This window comes from Hyaena hyaena, unplaced genomic scaffold (assembly GCF_003009895.1).
Source record: "Hyaena hyaena isolate Hyena2069 unplaced genomic scaffold, ASM300989v1 scaffold_350, whole genome shotgun sequence".
Lineage (NCBI taxonomy): Eukaryota > Metazoa > Chordata > Mammalia > Carnivora > Hyaenidae > Hyaena > Hyaena hyaena.
The window spans coordinates 401,111-428,224 of NW_024080980.1; the positions used below are offsets into that span (position 1 = coordinate 401,111).

Consider the following 27,114-nt stretch of genomic DNA (forward strand, 5'->3'; position numbering starts at 1 on the left):
ATAAAATACATGCAACATACAAAATATTTGTCGATTAACTGATTACGTTAGGGGCAAGGCTTCCAGTCAACAGTAACTATTAGTAAAGTGTTGAGGAGTTAAAAGTTATATATGGATTTGCAGCTGTGTGGGTGCCAGTGCCCCTAACCCCTGAATTGTTCAGTGGTCAACCTGTACAATGTTGAAGGGAGAAGTTGTGAAAGTGGGCCTTGTCTTGTTCCTGATCTTAAAAGAAAAGCTTCACTCTTTCACTGTTTAGTATATTTGCTGTGGGTTTTTCATATATGACCATTATTATATATGGTAATTAACATATACTGTTATTAAATATGTAATATATATTATATATTAGTACATGATACTTTGTATATTCATATTTTAAAATCTTTTTTAATACGTATTTCTCAGTTGGACTAAGATATTCCTCTAGTAGACTCCTTGGGGGAAAGTCTCATGAGTACAATATTCATTCCTCAAGTCCTTGAATGTTTAAACCTGTTTTTCTATAGCTTGAAAGTTGGGCTGGATATAAAATTCTAGGCCATACATTCTTTGCTTGAATTTCTTAAAATTGTACCACCTTCATTTTATTTTGCTTCCTACTGTCAAGAACCTAATTTTATTGTTTCATGAGAAAAGTGGTCTTTTTTTTCTCCTGAAGTAATATTTTTTTTTCAGTATCATTAAAATAATAAATATTCTAGGATGTTTCCCAGATTTGACCTTTCTGGTAATGGTGCTCCCTTTCAACATGTAGATTGATCCTATTTCTGAGAAGTTGTCTTTGTAGTTTTAAATATCAGTTTACTTCAACTGTTTTTCTTGGATTTTCTGTCTTCTATCTTTCTTTATGACGCTTTTTCTGTCTCTTAGCTGAAAACTGCTAGTATTCAATTTCTCTTGGAGTTCATACTGGCTAAATTTGTTTTTTTGTATTCTGTTGAGGGTTTTTGAATCAGTGTTCATAGGTGGTGATTGGCCAGTAGGTATTCTTGTACTGTTTCTGTCTGGTTTTGGTATCAGATTAATGTTGGCTTGATGGAATGAATTAGGAACCCTCTCATCCTCTTCAATTTTTAGATAATTTTGAGAAGTATTGGGACGCCTGGGTGGCTCAGTCAGTTAAGCGTCTGACTTTGGCTCAGGTCATGATCTCATGGTTTGTGGGTTTGTGCCCCACATTGGGCTCTGTGCTGACAACTCAGAGCCTGGAGCCTGCTTCACATTTTGTATCTCCCTCTCTTCCTGCCTATCCCCCCACTCATCCTGTTTCTCTCTGTCTCAATAATGAATAAATGTAAAAAAAAAATTGAAAGAGAAAAAATTTTGAGAAGTATCGATATTAGTTATTTTAAAGTTTTGTAAAATTTAATAATGAAGCCATCAGGTCCTGGGCTTTTCCTTATTGACGGATTTTTGATTACTGATCCAATCTCATTATTAGTTACAAGTCTATTCAAATTTTCTGTTTCTATGTGATTTAGTATTAGTAGATGTCATATATATATATATGACATATATATATATATGAATTTGTCCTGCTTCATCTCAGTTGTCCAATTTGTTGGAGTACAGTTAGTACTTTCTCATAATCCTTTTAATTTCTACAGAATTAGTAGTAATGTTTCCATTTTCATTTCTGATGTAGTAATTTTACTTTTTTTTTTTTTTTCTTAGTGCACCTAGCTAAAGATTGGTCAATTTTGTTGATGTTGTCAAAGGATTGCTTTTTGGTTTCATTGATTTTATCATTTTTTATTCTTTATTTTGCTTACATTATGTTCTTTCTTTTAGTAGTTTGGGGTTTAGTATGTGCTTTTTCTAGTTCCTTAAATTTTACAGATAGATTATTAATTTCAAATCTGTTTTTTGTTTTATCTTTTAATATGTGTGTTTATAGTTATTTTTTCCCTTAGCACTACTTTGCAGAATCCCATGAGTTTTGGTGTGTTGTGTTTTCATTTTCATTCCTCTGTAAGTATATTTAAACTTCCCTGTTATTTCTTCTTTCATACATGAGGTAAGGACCTGTTGTTTAATTTCCACAGAATTGTGAATTTTTTCATTTCACTTCTGTTACTGGTTTCTAATTTTGCCTGATTGTGGTCTGAAAATATACATCTATCTATGTAGAATTAATCTGTTGCCTAACATATGGTCTGTCCTAGAATATGCCCCATGTGTACTTGAGAAGAATATGTATCTTGATTCTTATTGGGTCTAATTGGTCTATTGTGTTAAGTCCTCTGTTTTCTTATGTCTGGTTCTTCCAGCTTTTGAGTGGTGTATTGAAATTTCCAGCTATTATAGAACTGTCTGTTCATCCCTTAATTTTGGTCAGTTTTTGCTTCATATTTTTTGGTGGTCCGTCATTAAGTGTATAAATGTTGTAATTGTTATACTTAAAGTATTGCAAGTTTTAATATATGAAGCATTAGGTCCTGGGCTTTTCCTTTTTTGTCTTGAAACCCTTCTTGATTTAAAGTTTGTTCTGTCTGGCATTAATGTATAGTCACTCGTTCTCTTTTAGTTACTGTTTCCGTGCAATATCTTTTTCCATCCTCTAAGTTTCAATATATTTGTGTCTTTAGATCTAAAATGAGTGTCTGGTAGACAGAATATAGTTGTATCATGTGTTGTTATCTACCACCAGTCTTTGTCTTTTGATTGGAGAGTTTAATCCATTTACATTTAGAGTACTTCTTGAGAAAAAGGACCTTATTCCTGTCATTTTGCTATTTATTTTCAAATGCCTAGTAGTTTTTCTCTCATTTCCTTAGTATTGTCTTTTGTCTTTAGCTGATTTTTTTGTAGTGAAATGTTTAAATCCCTTTCTCACTTCCTCTTGTGTATATGCTCTTGCTGTTTTCTTTGTGATTATCATGGGGGTTACATTTAGCAATCTAATAGTATAATATTCTTATTTCAATTTACACTAGCTCATCTTTAATAATATATAAAAATTTCCTTACAACATTGTTCCTACCCCTTTTGATTTGTGAGGTCACAAAATTAGATTTTTATAAATTGTGCAAAAACCTAAACTAATAATTCTTTTAATTGTATTAGTTTCTTAAAGTATGTAGAAGACTAAATTTGGAGTTATAAATCAAAGTTAAAATAATACTAGCTTTTGGGGCACCTAAGTAGCTCATTTGGTTAAGTGTCCAACTCTTGATTTTTGGGTTGGGTCTTGATCTCAAAGTTGGTGAGTTTGAGCCCCGTGTCAGTCTCTGTGCAGAACCTGCTTCAGATATTCTCTCTCCGTCTCTGTCTGCCCCTCCCCTGCTTGCTCTTTCTCTCTCAAAATAAACATTAAAAATATAATGCTGAGTTCTATACACTAATAATTTTTGTTTGGCCATTTGGGGTCCTTTGTATTTCCATATGAATTTTACATCAAGTTCTCTGTTACAACATTCTTTTTCTAAGTGGCATAATTAATTCAACAGATATTTTTTATAGAACACAGTGTGGAACTGGTGCTATTTTATATGTTGATTATATTGAGTTAAACAAAATTGGTGACCTGGTAGGGGAAATTACGAGTTCTCATATTGCTTTTAAGAATGATAGAGTGACAGAATGATCAAAAGCATCTGCACTAAGGACTAGAAGATTATGTAGTAAGTTTATTTTGTTCTGTTTTTTCAAGTAACACACTTAAAATAGGTTTAAAGTGGAAGCAGCTTCAGTACTTGAAATGAATTCATTTGGAGTTCTAGCATAAAATTATTTTTGGACTTGAGGCAAGTTGTTTGACACTTTAATCTCATTCACTTTCCTTATAAATAAAATAATGTTTTGGCTACAGAGTTGCAGTAGATAATTACATTTATTTAAACTTTGATCATTACCAATTGAAAGTAAAAATACTAACAGCTCTGACTACTCTGAAAAGTTGTTTGTAGGGGCACCTGGGTGGCTCAGTCAGTTAAGCGTCCGACTTCGGCTCAGGTCATATCTCACGGTTCATGGGTCCGAGCCCCTTGTCGGGCTCTGTGCTGACAGCCAGCTCAGAGCCTGGAGCCTGTTTCAGATTCTGTGTCTCTCTCTCTCTCTCTCTCTCTGACCCTCCCCTGCTCACGCTGTCTCTCTCTCTGAGAAATAAGTAAGCAAATAAATAAACATAAAAAAAAAAAAATTTAAATGAAAAATTGTTTGTAGCCAGATAACATTATGAAGTTGAAAACATTTTATATGTAATCTCTAAAATGTAAATGTAAGTTGTCTACTAATTCCTCATCTGGTGTGTTTACTTTTAAACCAAGTGCTGAACCTTTTTTTAAAAGTTATGTCTTTAAAATTTTTAAGATAAAGTACTCTGTTTTCAAAGCACCGTTCACGACATTTTTAAATATGCTTTTAGATTTGTGTTCTATAGATTCTAACCTTTTTTTCCTCCAAGTTTATTTTGAAAGCGAGAGCACACACACATGCACATGTGAGCAGGGGAGAGGCAGAGAGAGCAAAGGAAGAATCCCAAGCAGACTCTGCATGTTAGCTCAGAGCACTATCCAGTGCAGGACTCCTGGAACCAAATTGTGAGATCATGACCTGAGCCCAAATCAAGAGTCAGACTCTTAACTGACTGAACCTCTCAGGCACCCTTAACTTTTTTTTTTTTTTTTTTTTTTTTTTAATCAAGATCAAGTTGTTAAGAGTACAGTCTTTGGAGCCAGACCACCATGGTCTGGATTCCTTTTTTTTTTTTTTTTTTTAATTTTGGCTCTTGTCTCTGAGAGTTAGGAGATTTTTGTTTTTTCTTTTTCTTTTCTCTGTTTTCACTGAAAGTTGTTTAAATCACCCAGATATCTATTACATCAGCTATAAAATAGAAGTAATAATAGTTTCTACATTATATAGTTTAAATAAGTTAATGCATGTAAATATAGAACTTTATAGGAATGCAGAAATTGATTGGTATATGCTTATTTTTACTTCTGTTGTTACGGTTCACCAACAATAGAGCTGATACAGATAAAATAGTACAAGGAACAGTGCATACATATCATTGCCTCCTATAGACTTTTTAAAGGTTTCCTCCTGTGCCTTTGTCATCATTCCTTTCCTTAACCCATATTCCGTGCAACCACAGGTCTGATTTCTGTCTGCATATCTTTGGGAGTTTGTTTTCAATAATGTGTGTTGAAGAAACTGTACAGTAAGGGATGACCCTGTATGTCTTGCTTAGCTTCACTTAGCATAAGACTTTTGAGAGTCATCCATGTTGTTACATGTTTGTGTAGTTTGCTGTCTTTTATTGCTGAGTAGTGTGGGTGTACTGTATGAGAGTACCATAGCTTATTTTGTTTTCCAGTTTGGGGTAATAATGAATGAAGTGGCTATCAATAGTTGCATACAGTGTTGGCTATGGGCATATATTTGTATTCCTCTTGAATAAATCCCTAGGTGTGGGGTTGCTGATTTATAAATACAAGTTTAATTTTATAAACAGCTCCCAAACAGTTTTCCAGAGTGGTTGTATTATTTTTCATTCCCTCCATCACAATATGAAGCATTGCATTTACTTTTTTACCAGCACATGGTATGTTCAGACTTTTAAATTTTAGCCACTCTAGTAGGTATGCAGTGGTGTCTCATGGTTTTGATTTGCTTTACTCCAGTGACTAATAATTGAGCATCCTTTCATGTGCTTATTTCCCATTCTGATTCTTCTTTGGTGAAATGTCTCTTCAAACCTTTTGCCTATGTTTTGGTTGTTTTCTTATTGAGTTGTAAGAGCCTTTATATATTTTGGAAACAAGTTCTCAATCAGATGTATGTTTTGCAGACATTTGTTCTCAGTCTGTAGCTCGTCTTTTTTATATTTTTAACAATATCTTTCGAAGAGCATAAATTAAATTTTCTTTCCTTGCCTGAGCAGTGTGTTCAATAGAAGCAGTGAGAATGCACATCCTTTCCTTCCTGATTTTAAGAGGAAAGCATTCAGACTTTCACCATTAAGTACAGAAGTATAGTGTTAGTTGTTTTTTATAGATGTCCTTTTTCATAGCTTAAGGAAGTTTTTTTATATTTTCAGTTTGAGAATTTTTACCATGAATAGGTGTTAGATTTTGTCTGTTAGATTTTGTCAGATTTGTGCCTGTTGTGGCAATCATATGGTTTTGTCCTTAATTACATTAATTCAGGGTTTCTCTACTTTAACACTATTGGCATTTTGGGCCAGACAGTTATTTCTTGTCTTGTGTGTTGTAGAATATGTGGCAGCATCCCTTCCCTCTACATACTGGATGCCAGGAGTATTTTCTCCCTAGTCCCCAGTTGGGAACCACTGCATAATTTTTTTTGCCCCCAGTGTTAAATCAACTTTGAATTTATGGAAGAAATTGCACTTATTTGTGGCATATAATCTTTTTTTATATATTGTTGGTTTTGTGTTGCTTTTGTTTTGTTAAGAATTTTTTCATCTGTATCCATGAGGGATATTAACATGTTTTCTTGTAATGTCTTTGTCTAGCTTTGATATCAGGATTATACCGAGCTTCTAAAATAAGTTAGGGGAGTGTTTACCTCTCTATTTTCTGAAAGAATTTTTATAGGATTGCTATTGTGTCTTCCTTAACTGTTAATATTTTTCACCCATGCAGCCATCTTAAACCTGGAAAGATTTTTTAATTACTAATTCAATTTTTATCGACATAGCTCTGTTCTGATTTTGTTTCTTTATGAGTAATTTGCTAAAATACCTCTCTTTTGAAATTTTTCATACTACATAACTGATCTAATTTCCTGGCACAAATCATTCATCATACTCCTTTATAATTCTTGAATTTCTGTATAGTCTGATGTTACCTCTCTTATTCATAGTAATGGTCATTTGTATTTTCTTTCTTTTCTTGGTCTAAATTTTATCCAACTTCTGGTTTCATTTATTTTTCTCTGTATTTGTTTTCTATTTCATTGAATTCTTGACTTTTATTCTACTTTGTATGTGGTTTGCCCCTTTCTAGCTAGTTGAGGTTTAATGCTTAAGTTATTTTAGCTATTTCTATTTTTCTAATATGAAATTTAAATTATACTTAAACATTGCTTTAGCTATACTCTGTATGTTTCAATATGTTGTGTTCTCACTGTCGTGTAGTTAAATTTTTTTTTTCTGATTCTTAATCTCTTTTTTGACCTTTGGAGTCTTTAGAGGCATGTTGTTTAATTTCCTAATATTGTGGAATTTTCCAGGCATTTTTTCCTCTTGATTTATAGTTCCATTGTTGAAGAATTCTAATTCAGGAGTTTTAATATTAACATGTCAAAGACTGAGTTAAAAAACCACCCATCCATACTTACCATCTGTTGGCCTTCCTCCTCCTCACTGATGGTTATTACCTCAAGGTAGGAAACTAGGAGTTCTCAACTTCTTTTTCTCCACTACTCTGATTCTAGTAGTTAACCAAAAATGTTGATTTGGCCCTTGAACATAGCCTCTCCTTTATGTCTGCATTCCTACAACTGTAAATTTGGACCTCAGCACTCAGTCATATACTAGCCACCTGACTTGTATTCCTGTTACCAATGGCATTCAGGATCTATAAGGACCTTTTGCCACTCAATGTACAGACAATGTACTCATCACATGGTCTCTCTCATACTGTGCTTTGGCTGTACTTCTTGCTTTTGCGTCTTACCTCTCCAGTTGGGGCATGACTGACTTACAGTTTGTGTGTTCAACATAGCCTAGCAGAGTTTTCTGTATAGTAGTAAATACAGTGGAATATGTCTGATTCATAGTATATATCCTTTTCTCATTCTCTTTCAGAGAGATTTTAGAGTTTGAGGAAATTTCAGAGTATGGACTATATTTAGTCGTTGTAAATCTATTTTGTTTTTTTGGTAATAGATTATAGCAGGACTGGGCCCAATCAATCCCAGTAGATTAAATAAGGGGAGTTTTAAAGAAGTATTAACTGCTTTAGAAGAGTAACTAATATAGAAGGAAACTATATGATCTGCTAGGGCTGAGGGAAAGGACCCAAGGAAGGACAAACTTGGAAAGGATTCAGATTTCATTAGAAGAGGGTCTGGTGCAGCCCACCAACCCCGGAGAACTTTGATGGTTAGGCCAGGCCTGAGCTTGTTTGGAGCTGCCTGACAAGTAATTGGAGTGTAGGAATTCGGGAGTGGGGAGCTGGTGACCTGTAGTAGGGTGTGCAGTGGCAGGAAGCTTCTAGAGTGTATATGGGGCTTTTGGTTACCATGTCAAGAGGACTGCAGAAAAGTTATTACTAGACTAAGGCTGCGTTGTCACAGAAGGACTATGTTCTGGGCCCATGGCTGGGATCAGCACCACCAGATATTCTCACAGCCATACCACCAACACCAGCCAACACCTGAAATCATTGGAGAGCCTCATGTGCAATGTTCCTTCAGCACCCTCTACTGAGAAGACTTAACATCATATCACTTTAAAGGAGAAATAGTTAGAAGATATTCTGTTCTTATAACAGATCATATATTGAAAGGTGCATTTGGAGCCAAGAGGCAATAAAATAATAACTGACACACAAATGTAAAGGACTGAATGGTCATTTGCAAGCTTTCCCCTGCCAACATTCATTGTCTCTAGCTCCAGTTTACTGGATGACCTGTCTTTTTATTTTCAGTCTCTATGTAGAACCATTTTTTTCTTGTTTATTCTGTTGATCTACCTACTGTAGTTTTCTGTGCCCCGTTTCTTGGGATTCCTTTTTGTTTCTGGCTCATGTCATCCTCTGAGAACACTATTTCTTCTAGTCTCCCCACTTAGAAGTAGGCTTTTCTGAATATTCTTTTCTTTCCCATTTCCCTGGTAGCTGCTTTCCTTTCTAAAAATCCTCTTTGGTCTCTCTAATTTGTCTTTTCGTCTCTATGCAATTTTCTCATTAGCACTTGGTTCCAACTCACTTCTCCAATCTCTCTGGAAATTGGATATTATAGGAATAATTTCTAATCTGCCCTGGGAATTTCTTCACTTTTAAAGCTGTCAATATTTTAATATATTGCCTTCCTTATTCACATTTTAGCATAAGTCAAGCTGGTTTTAGCAGTGGGGGAAGTGTTTTGTCCCACACACGCACTATGATGTTGAATTCTAGCAGTCTTTCACTAGTCTAACAGAAGTTAGTCTGATAATATCCTTAAGTGCTGTAAACCAGGAATGTTTGATCTTTCCTTCCTCTCTCCCTCCTTTCATTGTGTGTGTGTGTTTGTGTGCTGTACAGTTTCCCCAAAGATTACATGTGATGATAGTTTGTTTTAATATATTCGTAGAGGCCTCATTTTAAAAGTAAATTCCTTGAAATGAGGTATATAGAATAGTATTCACTATTTGAACTTCCTACCAGGACATGGAAATAAAAATCAGAACTGCTTGTAATGAGACTGATGTCTATCATTTCTTTGGATAGTCTATTCATATTTTAAAGATGACTCTTTATTCTTGGCATAAATATTTAGAACTTGTGTTTTTGAAATTTAAAATTCAGTTTTCTGGGGCACCTGGGTGGCACAGTCAGTTAAAATGTCCAACTCTTGATCTTGACTCAGGTCATGATCTCACAGTTCATGAGTTTGAGCCCCGCATCGGCCTCTGCACTGATGGCACAGATCCTGCCTAAGATTCTGTCACTCCTCTTCTCTATCCCTCCCCCATTTGTGTATGTGTTGCATATGCTCTCTTTCTCTCTCAAAATAAACTTTAAAAAATTTTTTAATTCAGTTTTCTGAATGAAACCATTATATTCAGAGGAACATAGAAACTTATCTGGGCATTATTTCTTTGGTTAGTTTTTGTTTTTCTTTTTAGACAGTAGAGATTTGTCATTTTTTGAACCTTTCATTATTGCAGGTCGTCTTTTTGGTTCAGAGTGATTGAGAATTTTACTGACATACCCTAGAAAATTCTTTAGGCATATCAGTTTCTTGAATATATAGATTATTATTTATTGGTTATTGGACTTTTTAATGTTTATTTATTTTGAGAGAGAGACACAGAGAGAGAGAGAGAGATCGAGCATGCATGCAGGGGAAGGACAGAGAGAGGGAGAAGATTCCTCATAGCAGTGAGATCATGACCTGAGACGAAATCAAGAGTTGGACACTTAACCATCAGAGCCACCCAGACACCCCAATTTTTATTGATTATTGTTGATATTGGTTATGGTATCTGAAAATTTCTAGATGATAGGTGTTCAAAATTGGATGCTTAGAATTATATATAAGATGTATGTAAATTTGTTGACGTTAATCATTTTACAGTAGAAAATAAAGCAAATGGGAAAATAAAATTTTGCTTTTTTTTTTTTTTAAAAGATGATTCTTTTTACTGAAAACTACAAAACAACAACAGAAAAATCAAGGCTATTTATAAAATGTCTGATTGTTGCCCGGTGTTCTAAATGCATATATTAAGTGGATCTGAATATCTGAATAAAACCACTGTATTTTTTTTTCTTTTAATAACTTTATCTTTTTGTAGTATAAGCTTACTAAATATTTAACGTTTTTTCCCCCCATCGGAACACTTATAAATATTTGCTTGTTTTTTAGGTAAAATCTGTAAAAACTGGGTCAGTTTTTTGGACGATGTGCTGCTGCTTATCATATTTCTACATGGTAAGAATTCATATTTGAAATTATATGAGATCTAGGAAGTCTTTCACAGTTAGACCGATTCCTCGTCTTCATCCAGACTAGTTCTCCACTTCCTTTCTCCTGAAATCTTTGGATTTTAATTTTGTTTAATATATTCCTATTCATTACTGCTGTCCTCTTTCCTACCCCCATCCCTGGAGTGTGTATGGGAAGGCTAATAAATATCAACCCCTCAAGCAGAATATTTGCAGCAAGGGAAACAAAGTTATTTCTTTTCAGATGTACAACTTTACCTAAATAGTGGTCCTGTCCTCTAGGTAAACTACCTATGTACTTTTCTCAACAGATTACTTAGATGGGGGTTCAGAATTACCTCTTCATTCTCCTGCCGTTTTTCCCACACCACAGCCTATATAGTAGTCTTGAGCTGAAAATTAGTGATAATTTTAGGTAAGGTTTTATCTGTTTGTTTTAGAACAAATAGCATGAAATTTGTGAATCCAAATTATCCATGCCCCTTTTAAAGTGATTAAAGCTAGGCACATTCTGTGCACTTTTACCCAAGTGAAAGAAAACTCATTCTCTTTGAAGTTTACATTTAAATTTTGGAGGTAATTCAAAGTCCTTCACTTAGGACTCCTCTATCAGAGTAACCTAAGTTTTTGGTGTAAAATATAGCATGTTGGTGAAGCAGTAAACATATTCTTATATGCTTTGTATACTGAAGGCAGTTTATTACAAGTGGTTCTGAAATATTTTAGATATGGGTAGCATTGTTAGAATGTATATATTAACATCTAATCTCCTAATGTGACTATTGGTAAAATGGTTCTTTCAAGCTCTTGATTATTAGTGTACACCTAACACTTTGATCTTTATAAGAGCTTACTGTCTGTTGAATATACTCAAAAAAGTAATACTGTTGGTTGAGAATAAACATTATCTTTACTGAAACAGAGCCAGCTGGTAGAGCTTGTGACTCTTGATTTCAGGGTTGGGAGTTCAAGCCCCACATTGGGCATATAGCTTACTTAAACAAACAAGCAAAAAAATCCCCAAAAACAATAACCATACCAAAAAAAATTAGACCAGAACATACTCTATTATTCTGATTGAATATTCTAACTTTATGATACATGTAAACATTAAAATGGAATCTTGATTTGTAATCCATTGATAGGAAATACTTTATACTAAAGGGGTAGTCCTTTCACTTCAGGATCTGAAAGCATATCCAGATTATCTGAGTGTTCCTTGTTCAGTTGTTGGCTGGTGCCAAATGAAGCTTCTTGCAGTGTCTTCATCAAAAATGAGGGAAGTAGCCTTTTTTTTCCCCATTTAAGAATTTATGATCTATATCCTAAGAATCCTCATCTTTATGACAGCCTTTTTACTACCAATTCACAAATTATAATGTTCTCAGTGTTGTTATTAAGTTTAATCTGACCATTTCTCCAGTGACTACAGAAAAGCATGTTGAATTTATGGGATTGTTATTTTAATAATAAAAATACATAGAAATAGGTTATATGTAGGCTTTATAAATCAATTTGAAACCTCTATCACAATTGCTAAACATCCTAGTGTTTGTTTATATTCATTATATGTGTAGATTGTCATGACAAATAAAAGTTTATCTATTTTTAAAAGCAGACATCTTAAAGTATTTAACTTTGCATTTCTTAACCTGTAGGTCTCTGCTTGGGGTGGTTATGTGTTTATCATCAACCTTATTCCACTGCATGTATTTGTGCTGTTACTGATGCAGAGATACAGCAAAAGAGTCTACATAGGTAAGTGATGTGACGTTTGAATCTCAACTTCTAAGAGATGTTTCATATATATTTTCATTGAACAGCCATTTCTGTTTGGCCATATTACCCTTAAGAAGGTAAAAATAATTTCATATATTTTTTTTCTTTTTTGTATCAGTAAGGTGGGTCGGCACTTTTACCTATGTACATTGTTACCCTCAACTTCTCCTTTATTTTTCTTTTTGTAAAAGTTAGTGAACAGATACTAGATTTAATATTTGTCCACCCATTTTTTTTTTTTTTCTTAATTTGGGGGAACGGGCACTCTGTCTTGAAAATCATTCGTACATATGTATTATTCAAATTCAGCTCAGTCACTGTAAGAGATTGAACATTCTCAAAGTAAACAGTTTAATAAACTTTTGAAAGCTCTTTCTGTATAATATACAACAGAGTATCTTCGTCCATTTGGGCTGCTAAAACAGAATACCACAGGCTAGATAACATATAAACAACAGATATTTCTCACAGTTCTGGAGGCTGCAAAATCCCAAGATGCAGGTAACAGGATGATCATGTCCTTGTAAGGGCTCCCTTCCTAGTTCCTAGCAGGTACCTTTTTGCTTTGTTTATATATTGTAGAAGGGAGGAGCCAGTTCTCTGGACCTCTTTTAAAAGAGTACTAATCTCCAGAGCTCTCACTACCTTACTACCTCCCAAATGCCACCTCATAATACCGATATATTGGGCATTAGGTTTTAAACTTACAAATTTTGGAGGAGACAAACATTCAGACAAACCTGTTTTCTATGAAATCTTTCTCTTTTTCTCCAGGTTTTAAAACATGTCTTTTGAATAAGATGCTTAGTGATAGATGTTGTCTCAAATCTTAGAGTTCATTATCCATGAGAGACAGAACTTTTGTAGTTTGAATTAATCAGAGTGAAGTTGTGGTCTGAACCAAATATCTTAGTAAAATAATACAATTCCATTATGATAATGTTGTTGGAAAGCAATTATACAAAGATATAAAGCTTATTTACTTAACCTAAAAAAACAAAACAAAACATAGTAGTCTGGCAGTTCCTCAGAAACTGAATCAGAGAGTTACCATATGACCCAGTACTTCCACTCCCAAGAGAATTGACAGTAACTATTCACACAGAAGCGTGTACACCAGTGTTCATAGCAATATTCATTATTCCTAAGCCAAAAAGTTAAGACACCCCAAATGTCCATCAACTGATGAATACATTAAGTGTGTATATTCATATAGTAGGATATTATTTAGCCATAAGAAGGAATGAAGTATCGGTCCATTGTGAGCCTTGAAAACATTATGGTAAGTAAAATAAGCCAGACACTTAAGGCCAAGTATTATTGTAGGATTCTTTTTGTATGAAATGTTCAGAATAGACTAATCCTTAGAGACAGAAAGTAAATAGGTTTAGTGGTTGCCAGGGGCTTGGGGAGTGGAAGAGTGACCACTAATGGGTATGAGGTTTCTTTTGGGATGAGGAAGTGTTCTGAAATTAGACAGTGATAATAGATATACAACTTTGTAACTATAAGAAAAGCACTCTATGGCATATCTAAAAGGGTGAATTACATAGGTTATAAATCATATCAATTTAAAAAATTTATAGTCACTTCAGCATACTTTATAACAATCACCACTGAAATAATATATTATCAAGTGCTTATTTTATACCACAAACTAAATTCTTTACATGTATTTAACTCATTAGTTTTCATAACTGCATTGTGAGAGTGTAGTGTAGGTACTGTTAGTGTCCTTATTTTAAAGATGAGGAAGCAAGAAAGGGCAAATTTGCTCAAGACCATGTTTGGCTCCACAGCCCATGATGCTAAAAATTACTAAAACTGTGTGCCTACCATGTAAAAATACCTTACTGTTGAAATACATTAGCCTGTGATATATCTCTACCCTGAAAACACTGTAAATAGTCTTCGGGATCCAGAAAGGAGAATGATAGATTAAATTTCTAAGTCTCAACTTTTGTTTTAGAGATAAATCAGTAGAGAAATTTTTTAAATTAAATGTAATAGGGGAGGAACTAAGAATTTGTTTAATTTAAAAACTTCTGGGTCTTGAAAATTTAATAGAATAGAGTGGGGAGCAGATTGAGGAATAGATTTGTGAAACATCCATGAGTTAGGAAGAGGAAGAAGAGCCAAAATAGAAGGAGCCAGATAAATACGTTGTTAAAGAGGTCAAGTGAAAGGATTTTCTACATAAAAGTTTAAAGCATGAACCGTGTCCAACTTCCCTTGAGTCTTAGCACTAAGATCGTGTAGGGTGAGAATTAAGGAAAGACCTTGTATTTGGCGAATAGGATTTCTACGGTAACTTTACAAAGAGTACGCAATTAATACTGCTTTGGTTGGCTCTTGAAAATTTTTTTTCAGAGGGAAGGAGAATAAAATAGTTCAGTGATATTATTATATGTGTGTGTGAAGTTAGATGAGTAAACGCCTCAGATAATTTCATAGTGTTGAGATTCTCTACCCCCATCTTCCTTGTTCTTTTATAGCTTATTCCATTCATATGAGTAAGGTATTTTAGGTAATTTTTTAATACTTTTTCATAGTTTAATTCTAAACAGATGGAAAATGATGGTATAGAAAATCAGCTATTTTCTACTTTATCCCAAATGTATCAAGATTTAAGTTCAATTTATGCTAACTTAATGGTTGGTCCTGGAAAGTATGAAGGCATTATAAACTTACATATACAGGTTTGTCCTCTGGTTTTATCACATAACATCTTTTGTCTGTAGTTCTCTCTCATGAGCAGAAACATTTAGATAAAGAAAATAATGATTGATAAACAACAAACTCATAATCATATAAATCAAACATTTGGGTTCTCAGTATCAAATTAAATTAAGTAAAAATAAATTATTTGAAATAATTAAGAAAAATGGTTTTCCCTTTCAGTAAATTTTTTGTTGCATGTGTCTTTAGAATCTATTGGTAAGCCAGGGAAAACTCAAAAGTTTGTTCACATGTGGAAAGAGGAGCACATGGAAGATAATGTGGATGTATAGAGTACATGTGGCACAGGGGTGGGGGGAGTCTTGGAGGGACAAGGGAAAAGCAAAGCCCACACTACTTAAAATTTAGGTGGGAAGAAACTGTTGTGTAAAGTTAAGTTATTTTGTGAAGATCTAATTTGGACGTGGTATATTTCACCATATTGGGAAGTGAATTGTACACAATTATGTTACAAAGAGGATTCTGATGTTTTAATAAGAAAAAACACCCGCATCTTATTTTGCATTTATAGAGAGACTGGTTTGCAGGTCTCACATGAGATGTAATGGATGTAAAATAATGTAAAATTATTTAACCTTTAGAAGTGTTTAATCACACTTTACATAATAAATTATTAAACACACGAAGACATATTTAGTGCTGTTCATTACGGTGTTACTTATAATTGTGAAAATAGTTTAAATGTCCAATAGAGAAATTTTAATTTTTAAGTTACACTTAAATTGTAGTGTTGCCAAATCATGAAATAATATGGCACCATTAAATATAATCTTTTTTGATATTTTATGGCATAAGAAAATGTTAATAAAAAAAGCAAACAGACAGCAAGGATTACTAGTGATATTTTCTTCTGCATAGTTTTCTCTGCTTTCCAAATTTTCTACAATGGGCATGTACTAAATTCATAGTAAATGAGACTTTTTCATTTATAGAAATGTGAATTTCATCTCATGGTTTCTTAGAATTATTAAATTAGAATAATTTAAAGAGAAGGAAGAAATTAGTTTCTAGTATTGATAAGTGATTTTTAAATGTCACCGAAGAACTTGCTCATTGTCTGTTTTCTTTAATGAAGTCATTTGAGTAAGGAAAGAGTAACAGAATCACTTTTTATATTATATATACTATATTTTTATGGTAATATTTGCTGGTGAAGCAATCATACAAAAGAGCACAGTGTTACAGACACATACCACGTGCTTAGTTCTGTGCAGATTGTTCTAGGATTGTGGCACGTGTGACTGAAGAGAAGATCATCCTGCTATTGAATGAATTAAGAAGAAAACCAGAGGGGTGCCTGGCTTTCTGAGTCAGTAGAACATGCAACTCTTGATCTTGGGGTCTTGAGTTCAGGCCCCATGTTGGGCGTAGAGCTTACTTTAAAAGCTTTCTTAAATCAAAAAAAAAATTTTAAAAAGCAAAACCATAAATTTTAGGCATCATATTTATATATGACACACATAAGCAAGACATATGCTATACAACAACACACTTAAAAATTGTATGTAAAAATTCTAAGATATAAAAGCTTGGAAGCACTAAATTGGTTCAGTAGAGAATTAAATGTTTAATACTTAGTTTTGTGCTAGCCATTAGGATACACAGATGATCGATAGATGGCCTTTTTCTAGGGCCATCAGTGTAATTGATACAATCTGTTAATACATTGTAATCATAGCATATGAACAAAATGGAAATGAGAAGTAGTTTATGAAGATCAGTTTTGACTTTTTGGGAAGGTCTTGTTAGGCTGTCCTGAAGTTTTGGAGATAAATCCTCACCTTGAGTGGAGAAAATAGTATAGAAATAGACTTACAGAGGGTTTGTGATGATGTAACCATAAGTGAGAAGTGCCATAACAGGGCAAAGAGTATGCGCTACAGGGGCATTTGGGTGGTTCAGTTGATGGAGTATCCCACTCTTGGTCTCTTCAGGTCTTGATCTCTTGGTTTGTGGGATTGAGCTCTCAGGAGCCTGCTTGGGATTCTCTCTCTGCCCCTTCCCCACTTGTGTTCTTTCTCTCTCTCCAAATAACTAAACTTCTAAAAAAGAAAGTAAAAAACCTCTAAAACAAAAGCATGTACTGAAGAACCAAATTAACAGGATTCAGTCTCCTGGTCTCGTCGCTTCCTAGTGGTAGAAGTTTGGGCAGCTTACTTAATTTCTTTATGCCTTAATTAATGTCCTTGTGAGTCAAATGGAGATAATAACTCCCACCTTGTAGAATTTTAAGGATAAATGAAAAGTGCTTATAAAAGGCCGAACAGAAAATGTTATTTAAGTGTTTGCCTTCATTGTTGATGTTAAAGTTATGAAGGAATAGCCAGATAAGAAAAAAGGTTCTCAGGGCAACTGGGTGGCTTAGACAGTTAAGTGTTTAACTCTTGATTTAGGCTCAGGTCTTGGTCTCACAGTTGGTAAGTTAGAGACCCACCACTGACATTGTGGACCTTGCTTGGGATTTTCTCTCTCCGCTTTCTCTGCCCCTCCCTTGCCTGTGCTCTCCTCAGAATAAATAAATTAAAAAAAGAAGAAGAAAGAATGCCAGAGGCTGAGAGGTGATTATAAAGACTGAGGATGACTAAAGATTTTTTTTTAAGGCAGATAAACTTTCACCACAGCTATTTTGATTATGAGAAATATAGCGGAGAAATAATACTGGTGTGTTACATGAAGTACCACATAGCAACTAAAACACAATAATGGAGTGGTGTGCTTATTTTTATTTATAATTTAACATTTTAAGACAATAATGTATATAATTGAGAAAACCAGATATTACTACAAAGCTTAGAAGCAAAATCAGCAGGTCTTTACTCCACCTTTTCCTTACTTGGCTTACTCCTTAAATTCTTATCTTGAGACAACCACTTACAGTTCTTTCAGTTGTTTCTTTTGGTTTTTACCACAAATGTAGTTTTTAAAGGGTTTAAAGGGTTCCAACCTGTGTGAGGGTTTTGCCACACCACCAAACCGTTCCCTGACAGCAGCTAAGTGTCCTACCATTCAACTTAATTGTGATGTCATCTACCCTTAGGTACCATCAGATGCCACAGGTTAAGGGTTCTGTCCCTAAGACTGGCCTCTGCTTTTAAGCCAGTCACAAGTCCGGGTTGTCACCTGTACTTCTGATCATATGACTGTAATTCAGAGGTTCTCATGACCTCTTCCTTGGTTTGATTAATTTGCTAGAGTAACTATAAGATTACAGGTTTATTATAAAAGGATGTAGTTCAGTCACATGCAGATGGAAGAGATGCATTGGGCCAGGTATGGGGAAAGAGCATCAGGGAAAACACATTGAGCTTCCATTCTCTTGCCAGACACTCCACTTTCCCCAAATCTCCACTTACTTAACCTGAAGCTCTTGGAACCCTATGGTTTGGAGGTTTTAAGGAGGCTTCATGACCTAGTCATGATTGACCAAACCGTTGGCCACTGGAGATTGAATTTAGTCTTTAGCCCCTCTCCCATCCTTGGAGGTCAGGGGTGTGGGGCTGAAATTCCAGCCCTCTGATCACATGGTTGGTTCCCTCTGACAACCAGCCTTCATCTTAGGTGAAGTGGAAGTCACCTCAGTAGTACAATCAAAGAACTTTAGTCATTCTCATCACTTAGGAAATTCCAAGGGTTTGGGGAGCTCTGTGCCAAAACAGTGGATGAAGACCAAATATATATTTCTTATTATAAATCATAGTAGCACAAAATGAAATTCTTCTTTCTCAAAAATCTTTTTATGAAGTTTTTTTTATTTTTGAGAGAGAGACACACAGAGCGTGAACAGGGGAGGGACAGAGAGAGAAGGAGACAGAATCTGAAGAGGTTCCCGGCTGTGAACTGTCAGCACAGAGCCTGATTCGGGGCTTCAACTCATGAACCGTGAGATCATGACCTGAAGTTGGATGGTTAACCTAAATAGAATAGAATTAGGTTTTTCTTAAATGACTTCTCTAAATCGGCTACGAATTCAAAAAGCAACATAAGAATTACATTACTTACTACAGAAAAGTATTTTTTAATTGCCAGTAACATTTTAAAGGCTAGAAATGCTAAATATCAAAAAGGTGTCTTTGCCATTTCTGCTGATACACAGTTATAGGTAATAGAACATTTTTAAAACCTACTAATTAGTAGCTTTTTTAAATTATTAAAAAAACTCTTAGAAGGGCTTCAGAATGTAAATAAACTAAAATCATTTTGATAGTTTAGATCTCAGACAGTGAAAGTAATAAAGGGTTATACAGTTGTATATTTGTGGCAGATAAATTTTTACCACAGTAAAAGATTACATTTATAGCCTGTAGATGAAATAGATTTTTAAAAGGATTGAATATATCCATATGCCACTAAAACATGGTTTTCCCATGCTGCCTAAAATGTTCACAGTTTGTTAGTGATGTTTTATCTTGAGTTAATTGATTTGTTCCTTCTTTTTTGTACCTTCAAGGGAACATGAGCCAAGATCAAACAGGCAAATAGGGACTATCAGAATTGCCTCCCTCCCCAATTTTTGTACCAAGTTTTCATTAAAAATTTCTTTAGAAATTGCAATATTAGTTCCATAAAGTGAGTTTTCCAGATGTCTATCCTTATAATAGGTAATTGATTAATGGAGGAAGTTGGTGGGGACATTTTCCTTAAGCTGGTTTATGATACTTAAATCTTTCCCAGTGGTTATTTTAGGGGAAAATTTACTTTAGGTACACACTCAAAAATACTGTTGCTTCTGCCATCAGTATTGTTAATGTAGCTCATTATGTAGTTTGCAAAGGATTAGTCTTCTGCCGTCTTCTTACTTTTAAGGTCCAAGGTATTTAGAGCAAGACATACATATGATGTAGCAGTAATCATTAGCTTAACCATAAAAAGCTTTTTCAGTGAATAGAAACCAGGAATGTTCATGTTCTGCAAACTGAACACAAGCAATAGATAATTTGGTACTCTTATCTAGAAGAACAGATCTGAGATTTCCTTTTAGGGTCTGTTCTTACTGAGAATTTTATGTTTCAAAGTCCAGAAGGTTTGCTTTTGAGTAGTATAAATTAACAGATTCTTAGTGGTATTAGTTAAATGAATTTAGAAGCCAATTACCAATAGTTGTTGACATTAAGAAAAAGACACATTAAGAAGAATCTAAAAAGGGTGTTTTTAGTTTTTTAGTGATAACATGACTTGTGATTCTGCATGGTTTAAAATATTTGTTTTGTTTAGTTTATGACTGAATTAAGGTTGCTGACAGTTGTCTATTACTGCTCTTGGCATACTTATTAAGTTTAGTAACTAAGCTCTAAAGGATCTAATTAGGATCATTATCTAATATTTTTACATTATGTAAGAATTACATATTTCTTGAGTTCTTCATACAATCTTTAAACATGCACACACACAGCTTTATTTATATTTTAAATTACTTTATAACTCCTCAACCATTGCCAGAAATTAAGTGCATAATGCTTTCACATGATAGAAATAAAACCGAAACGCAGATGTTTATCTTCTGCTTGATTTCATTTTATGTACCAGTATGAAATATACATGCTGTTTTTAAAAGTTATGATTGTCTCTCAAGTGTTTTGAGCAAGTCATTGCTGCATTTTACAAATTGAACTTGTAAAATACCTGTTTCAAAGACTCATTCTCTCCAAAATGAATGATGAGCAGTATTTTTGGAAAAGAAAAATTATTTTTCTTATTATGTTTGTTAATCATTATATTTCTCTGCTGGTAAGGAAGAATTCATGATTTTTAGGTTTTGTTTCATTTTTAAGCTTTAATTCATGTTTCTTACTATTCTTCATCCTGCTTATTTACCCAGGATTCATAGTAATCAAGTAGCAAAGTATCTTTAGTAATCAAAGACTGTAACAGTCATGCAGTTCTTTAATCATATTTCTTAATGATGAAGCAAAATTGGTTGGATTTTAAAATACTTTCCCACTGTGTTTGTTTTGGTTTAGAGAGAATTGGGAAGGCAGAGGAATATTTTGTTAGCCCTTTCCATTAAATATCAACCAGTAGATGAAGCAGCTCAGAAATGCTAAAGTAGTATGGGGCGCCTGAGTGGCTCAGTTGGTTAAGTGCCCGACTTCGGCTCAGGTCATGATCTCACGGTTCCTGAGTTCAGCCCCACATCAGGCTCTGTGCTGACAGCTCAGAGCCTGGAGCCTGCCTCAGATTCTGTTTCCCTCTCTCTCTCTGCCCTTCCCCTGCTCATGCTCTCTTTCTCTCTTAAAGATAAATAAACATTAAAAAAAAATGCTAAGGTGATTTAATGGTGGATCACAGTTAATGGAAATACAATATTCAAAAACCTTTTCCAACTTAAAGTAAAAGGAAGTACAACAGTATTTTATAAGTATAAAGAGTATCACCGGCATAAGTCTTTGCTTTGTCAGGGAAAAGTTACTTACAGAGGTTAGTTTGGGAAACAGCAGGAGTTTCTTGAAAACTTAAGTTTTAATGGAGCTTGAATCAGAAGTTTTAATTGTATATAACAACTCATCCATGCACCTTGAGCCAAGGATGATAGTTTTCTGTATGAATTTGGCCCTACCCCATACCCTTGGATAAAAAATAAAGTATTTTAACGGTGAAAGATGTTTAAGCTCTGTTTAGAAAATTACTATTTGACTCAAGTCAAAAGGATTTTCTTTGGTGGCAAATAAACAATAATAGACCTTGTAAAATGGCCATTTTTTTCTGGAATTCTTCGAGCATATTGGGAATAGCATATGCAGTAGTGAATGCCAGTAACTGTGCTTCCACAGGATGGCAGTGTGGTAACATTTTCATGATGTAATACATGATTTACAACATTATTGGTATTGGTATGTGTTCATTACTCTGATGGAAAGCTTTGTTCTTCTAGTTAAAAGGGTAAGAAAAGTAGGCTAATATGGATGGACAGAAAGTTGTGACAGTTGTAGATAGTAATTTGGTGATGTTTCCTAGAGAGTTCATAGGAAGAATTAGTGGGGAATGATTGCTGTCTATGGGTTTGTGTTGTTGAAGTCTTAGAACAGTAGAGAATGGTACAGATGTTGTCCACTGCCTCTTCAGTGCTCATGTCAAGAAGAGGAGGTCTCCCTCCTTGAAGTTTTTATAGAGCTAGGGTTTTTTTCTTTTTCTTCTTTTTTTTCTTTTTTTTTTTTTTTACTGGTGTGACATGTACTTATTACATTGTATGGTGGTTATTTCTGTACATCTGATTTTCCCAATTAGATGTCTAACACTTAGAGGATAGGACTGATCTTAATAGAGATTTTGTATCCTTAGAATGCCTGGACCAGAATGACATAAAGCTAATATTTGAATGAATGAATTATGTAATTTTTAAACACACTGTTATTGTACAAAGCGTGGAATTTACTTGGTAGTGAAGATGGTGTTTATTTTTAAGAATTGAGAGTTATTTCACTATTTCTTTCTACTCAAGTATATCTGATTCTTATTTTCTGTGTTTTAAAACATGGCTTTGTAAATGGGATTTAAATTGAGGTACAGATATGTGTATCTAATTTTACAGATTCAAAGAGAAGGACAATATTAAGCAAGATGAGTTTGTGATATTTTACATTACCTGGCAAGCAATCCTGACTTCCAATTTAATGGAAAACCTTGTCTATGTAGTAAAAAGTGCTGTGAGAAGCAACATCTATCCCCCAAAAAATATTTTAAAAAATAGGGAAACATGAATCCAGTTCTTTTAAAAGAAATGATGATCTTTGGATTATTGCATAGATCATACCAGCTTTGTATCACTAGTGCATATCTATTATGGATAGGAGTATTTAAAGGTAAAATATTGTTGAACTTCTATTCAGTTTTATTTGACATTAACCTCTGTTTACAAAATAAAACAAATTAAGGTCCCACCTGGTCTTCTATGTTTTCTGAGATTGAGGTTCTTTTTCTTGAACTCCTCTCTATCACTCATTATTAATTTGAATTTTAATGCATCTGCTTCTGTATAGAGTTTTTTTCTTTACTAATGTTAGTGTCTCTGTGAAGTTGCATAAAACCACTGAATTGAGAATATTATGAGGTTTATTCTTCTTTTTGAATAAGTCTGGAAATGAACTTGAGCAAATCCCTGAGAGGAAACTTTGATAGTTCCCAAGCAAGTGATTGCTAAAATTATTATATTGCCAAGCACAGTATAGTCCCATTTGAAGAGAGAATATTAACATGAATGTGCTCATGTGTGCTTACCAAATCTTTTAATGATTAATTCTGGAAAATGACTTAGAGAGGGAAGTAAATGGGCTGAGACTTTTACTTTTTGTTTGTTGTTGCTTTTACATTTAGAACAAACTAGTAATCCACAGAGACAGATGAAGATTTGTCTTTACCTTCTGGGATGGGGGTGAGTGGGCTGAGCTGCTTAGTGGATATGGGAGTTTTCTTTTGGGACTAGAGAGTGGTGGTAGTTGCTTAACATTGTGAATGTACTAAATGCCTCTATATTGTTCACTTTTAAATGATTGTATATAAATTTCACTTCAAGTTTTTTTTAAGGCTTTATTTCCTTTTTTGTTCAGCATGTTCCATTTATCATACTTAATCCAAATTCTGTGACAGTGTTATAACATTCAGTGTTCATTAGTGTTAATAAGAAAGAGAAATCTAGCCTAAGAGGTGATGGTGCTGTTTGGACATAAATAAACTTACCTATAATTAAAATGCATAAATGACAAGATTTTCCCACGCCTGGCCTTTCTAGATGTGGCTCTCTGTGTTCAGTTATTGTCTAGGGTTTGATTTCGCAGCTCTAGGTACCTAATAAAAGGTCTGTCTAATAAAAGAATCTTAGGTTATTGTTGGGGGTGGGGGTTAATCTACAAATCTTTTTGGCCAAACCCCTCATTCTGTAGTGAGGAAACTGAAATCTTTTTTAGTTAGTTGTTCAAAATCAAGATCACTTGTTGCCATTTTTTTCTGATTCTGTCTTTATGACTCTATGCCAGGTCATCTACACAAGACTGATAGAAATGCTGATACTAGAAATCGCATCAACCAAATCGAGTGACAATTTAAGTCACTTAATATAGAAATTCTGATTTACTTAACTTTAATTGCATTTATGTTCAAGTACCTCACTGAGGATAATTCCATTCCAACATTAATATATCTGAAAGGTACATTACTAGGTGGGTTGCTTCTGTAGTCTCATCTAGACAACTAGTTCTCCATTAGCTGGAGGACATTAGAAAAAAAGACTGGTCCTTCTATTAAATTTACTTGAGCTTCTTATCCTTTTCCGAACACCGTAGTCATCTCTTACACAGCTTGAGAGAGAACTTAACATTTGAACCATTAGCCCATGATTTACCTTCTGTAGATAGGTTTCCTTTGAAAGTAAATAAACTCAACTAAGTTGAGGGAAGAGAAATGTATGCTGCTGAATGCTATGTTACATACAGTGTAGAATATGGATATGTATACTTTTAACAGCTCTCTTCCTAAATACACCCCCAGTCCTTTCCTAATAGAATACTTTATTTGCCAACAACTATTGACTGTTCTTCATAAAATGATGTGAATAAGCTTTATAAATGCAAGTTTTCAAATTAACTTATTTCAGATGGGCTTTATCTATTTCTAAATAATTTTCAATTACAGTGATTCCAAATTCTAACTTTCTCTGTAATGAACTTAATCTAATAGTGACCTATGAATTCTAAATGCAAAACAAGTCTATTACACAAATACCAACCCCTCCCCCATTTCCCTATACATTTATGTTGATATGGAAGCCAAGATTACTATAATATACTCAATGCCAAGAGCAAATAGCTTTCCTTTATTAGACCCTAATAAATTCATTAACAGGTCTGTTTTATGGCTTGACTTCTATATACTTAGTCCTTTTATGACAGAAAACTTGGTGGACAGACGGATTTTTTGTGGGGTTGTTTTTGGTTTCTTAGAGGTACTGTTAGAATGTTAGACTATGAAAACGATGTGGAATACTTGAGAGCTTTTGAGACAATAGCAGCTATTCGTGTAGGATGAGGATAAGTATTTATCTTTAGGTCATGCCAATAGGAATAGCGTTTACTTATTTACGTATTACGTAGCTTCTGGGTCATGTCAGTTCTTAATGATAGATTGAAAATTTGATTCCATTTTAGGAAAAGGAAAGCAGCACCAGTCTCTTAAACTGTTCTAAGTGATATTTTGCAAAATTAGGGACTTACAGTTTTTTTTAAAGATTGACAGAATTTTCATTATTTACAGTATGTGATTAAGCATCAAATATATATCAATTAGAGCAGTCATTTCAAGATTCTGTTCTTAAAATAAGGTTAAAGTTTGTTAAAGATTAATGAGTTGTGTTTGAAGTACTTAATGGTAGTAGTAAATTATCCTTATTTCCTATTTTGTCTTTATAGCATATAGCACTTTCTACATTGTGGGTTTAATATTATCCATGCAGATACCCTTTGTGGGATTTCAGCCAATCAGGACAAGTGAACACATGGCAGCTGCTGGTATGAAAAAATGTTTATTTTCCTTTTTCTGGAGAATATATGAATGCATGACTGCCCAGTCTTCAAGGGAATGAAGTTTTTTTTGGTGTGTGTTGTTTTTAATTTTCATCATACTGGTTCTGAAACATTGCCACTATAAAATGTGAATGTCTTTTATTGAGACTTTTCTGATACCGTGTTCCCAAATGTGCCTTTTCCCAACTACTGTTGTTTTGAAAAGGGAGAATTTCCCATTTTGCCCAATATAATCCATGTTATTTGTAGGCACTAAATAACATATGCTTTGTTTGCCACTGGTTTGCATTTCAGCACATTTAGATAAAACATTTTATAAATTTATGTCCCTGACATCCCCCTAAAATATTTTATCCCTTAGTGAAATTAATGGCTTTTCTATTGATTATGAAGTAATATAATATTCTTCCTTAAAAACAGACTACTTTGCCATTATTAATCTATGTCACAATTAACAAGATAATGGGAGATCTTTAAATAAAACTTCAGGATCTCAACACAAGTTCCATGACACCCATAGGAAGTCTGTCGGTAGTTATTTTATTTGCAACATTTTATACATATCAGAATGTTTAACTCTTGACAGGATATTCCAATAGCTTTTATCAGATTATAAGTTAGAATCTTGAAACCCATCCCTTCCAAATAGGTTAAGAACCCACACCTTACTGTTACAGAGCACTTTTACTTACATTTCTAATTTTTAAAATATATTTATTTAGTTTTGAGAGAGGGTGAGCAGGGTAAGGGGCAGAGAAAGAGGTAGACGGAATCCCAAGCAGGCTTGCTGTCAGCATAGAGCACGTCGCTGGGCTCAAACCTATGAACCATGAGGTCAGGATGTGAGCCGAAATCATGAGTTGGACACTGAGCCAGCTGAGCCACCTAGGCACCCCACTTATATTTCTAATTTGATATTCTAAAATTACCAAGTAATTTGAGAGAGATGTGAATATCCAGTTTTGACTATGGATCATTTATAGCAGTATGTATGAAGATACACAATCACCTCATTTTTTATGTATATGGGTTATTATTTCCTAAAATCTAAGTCTTTGATTATACCTTACTTAACCATTCTAAAATGGTTAAAATTGTGAAAAATAACTTTTATTACTAAATTTTTAGAAGAAAAGTCAGTATGCCATGTTGGATTTTGTGTTTTTATGTCTTTTAATTTTACACCTAGTGCTTTTGTTATTACGTTTTGTATATTATGACAGTTAAATACTTTTTGCTTTTAATTTTATCATGGCATTCACCCTTAAGTTCAGTAATTTAGAAGCTTATGTAAGTGTGTAATTGAGGTCACGTCCTGTCACTCAGCTATAAACAGTAACAGGATTCTTCTGATCCACAGTCATTTGTATCTTTCAGTAAATCTTAGGGCTATTTTTTAATGGCAATTTTATTTTTTTTCTCCCTAGAAAACATGTCACTAACATAATGGGACAAGAGAGGAG

General features: G+C 34.0%; 1 protein-coding gene across 1 annotated transcript in view; it reads left to right on the plus strand.

Annotated features, from left to right (window-relative positions):
• STT3B (STT3 oligosaccharyltransferase complex catalytic subunit B) overlaps positions 1–27,114 on the plus strand; it is a 103,816-nt gene that overhangs the window by 58,141 nt on the left and 18,561 nt on the right. Inside the window, exons 4-6 of the mRNA XM_039249826.1 lie at positions 10,546–10,611; positions 12,284–12,383; positions 25,538–25,636. Coding sequence (XP_039105757.1) covers positions 10,546–10,611; positions 12,284–12,383; positions 25,538–25,636 — 265 coding nt within the window. The remainder of the gene's footprint in view (positions 1–10,545; positions 10,612–12,283; positions 12,384–25,537; positions 25,637–27,114) is intronic.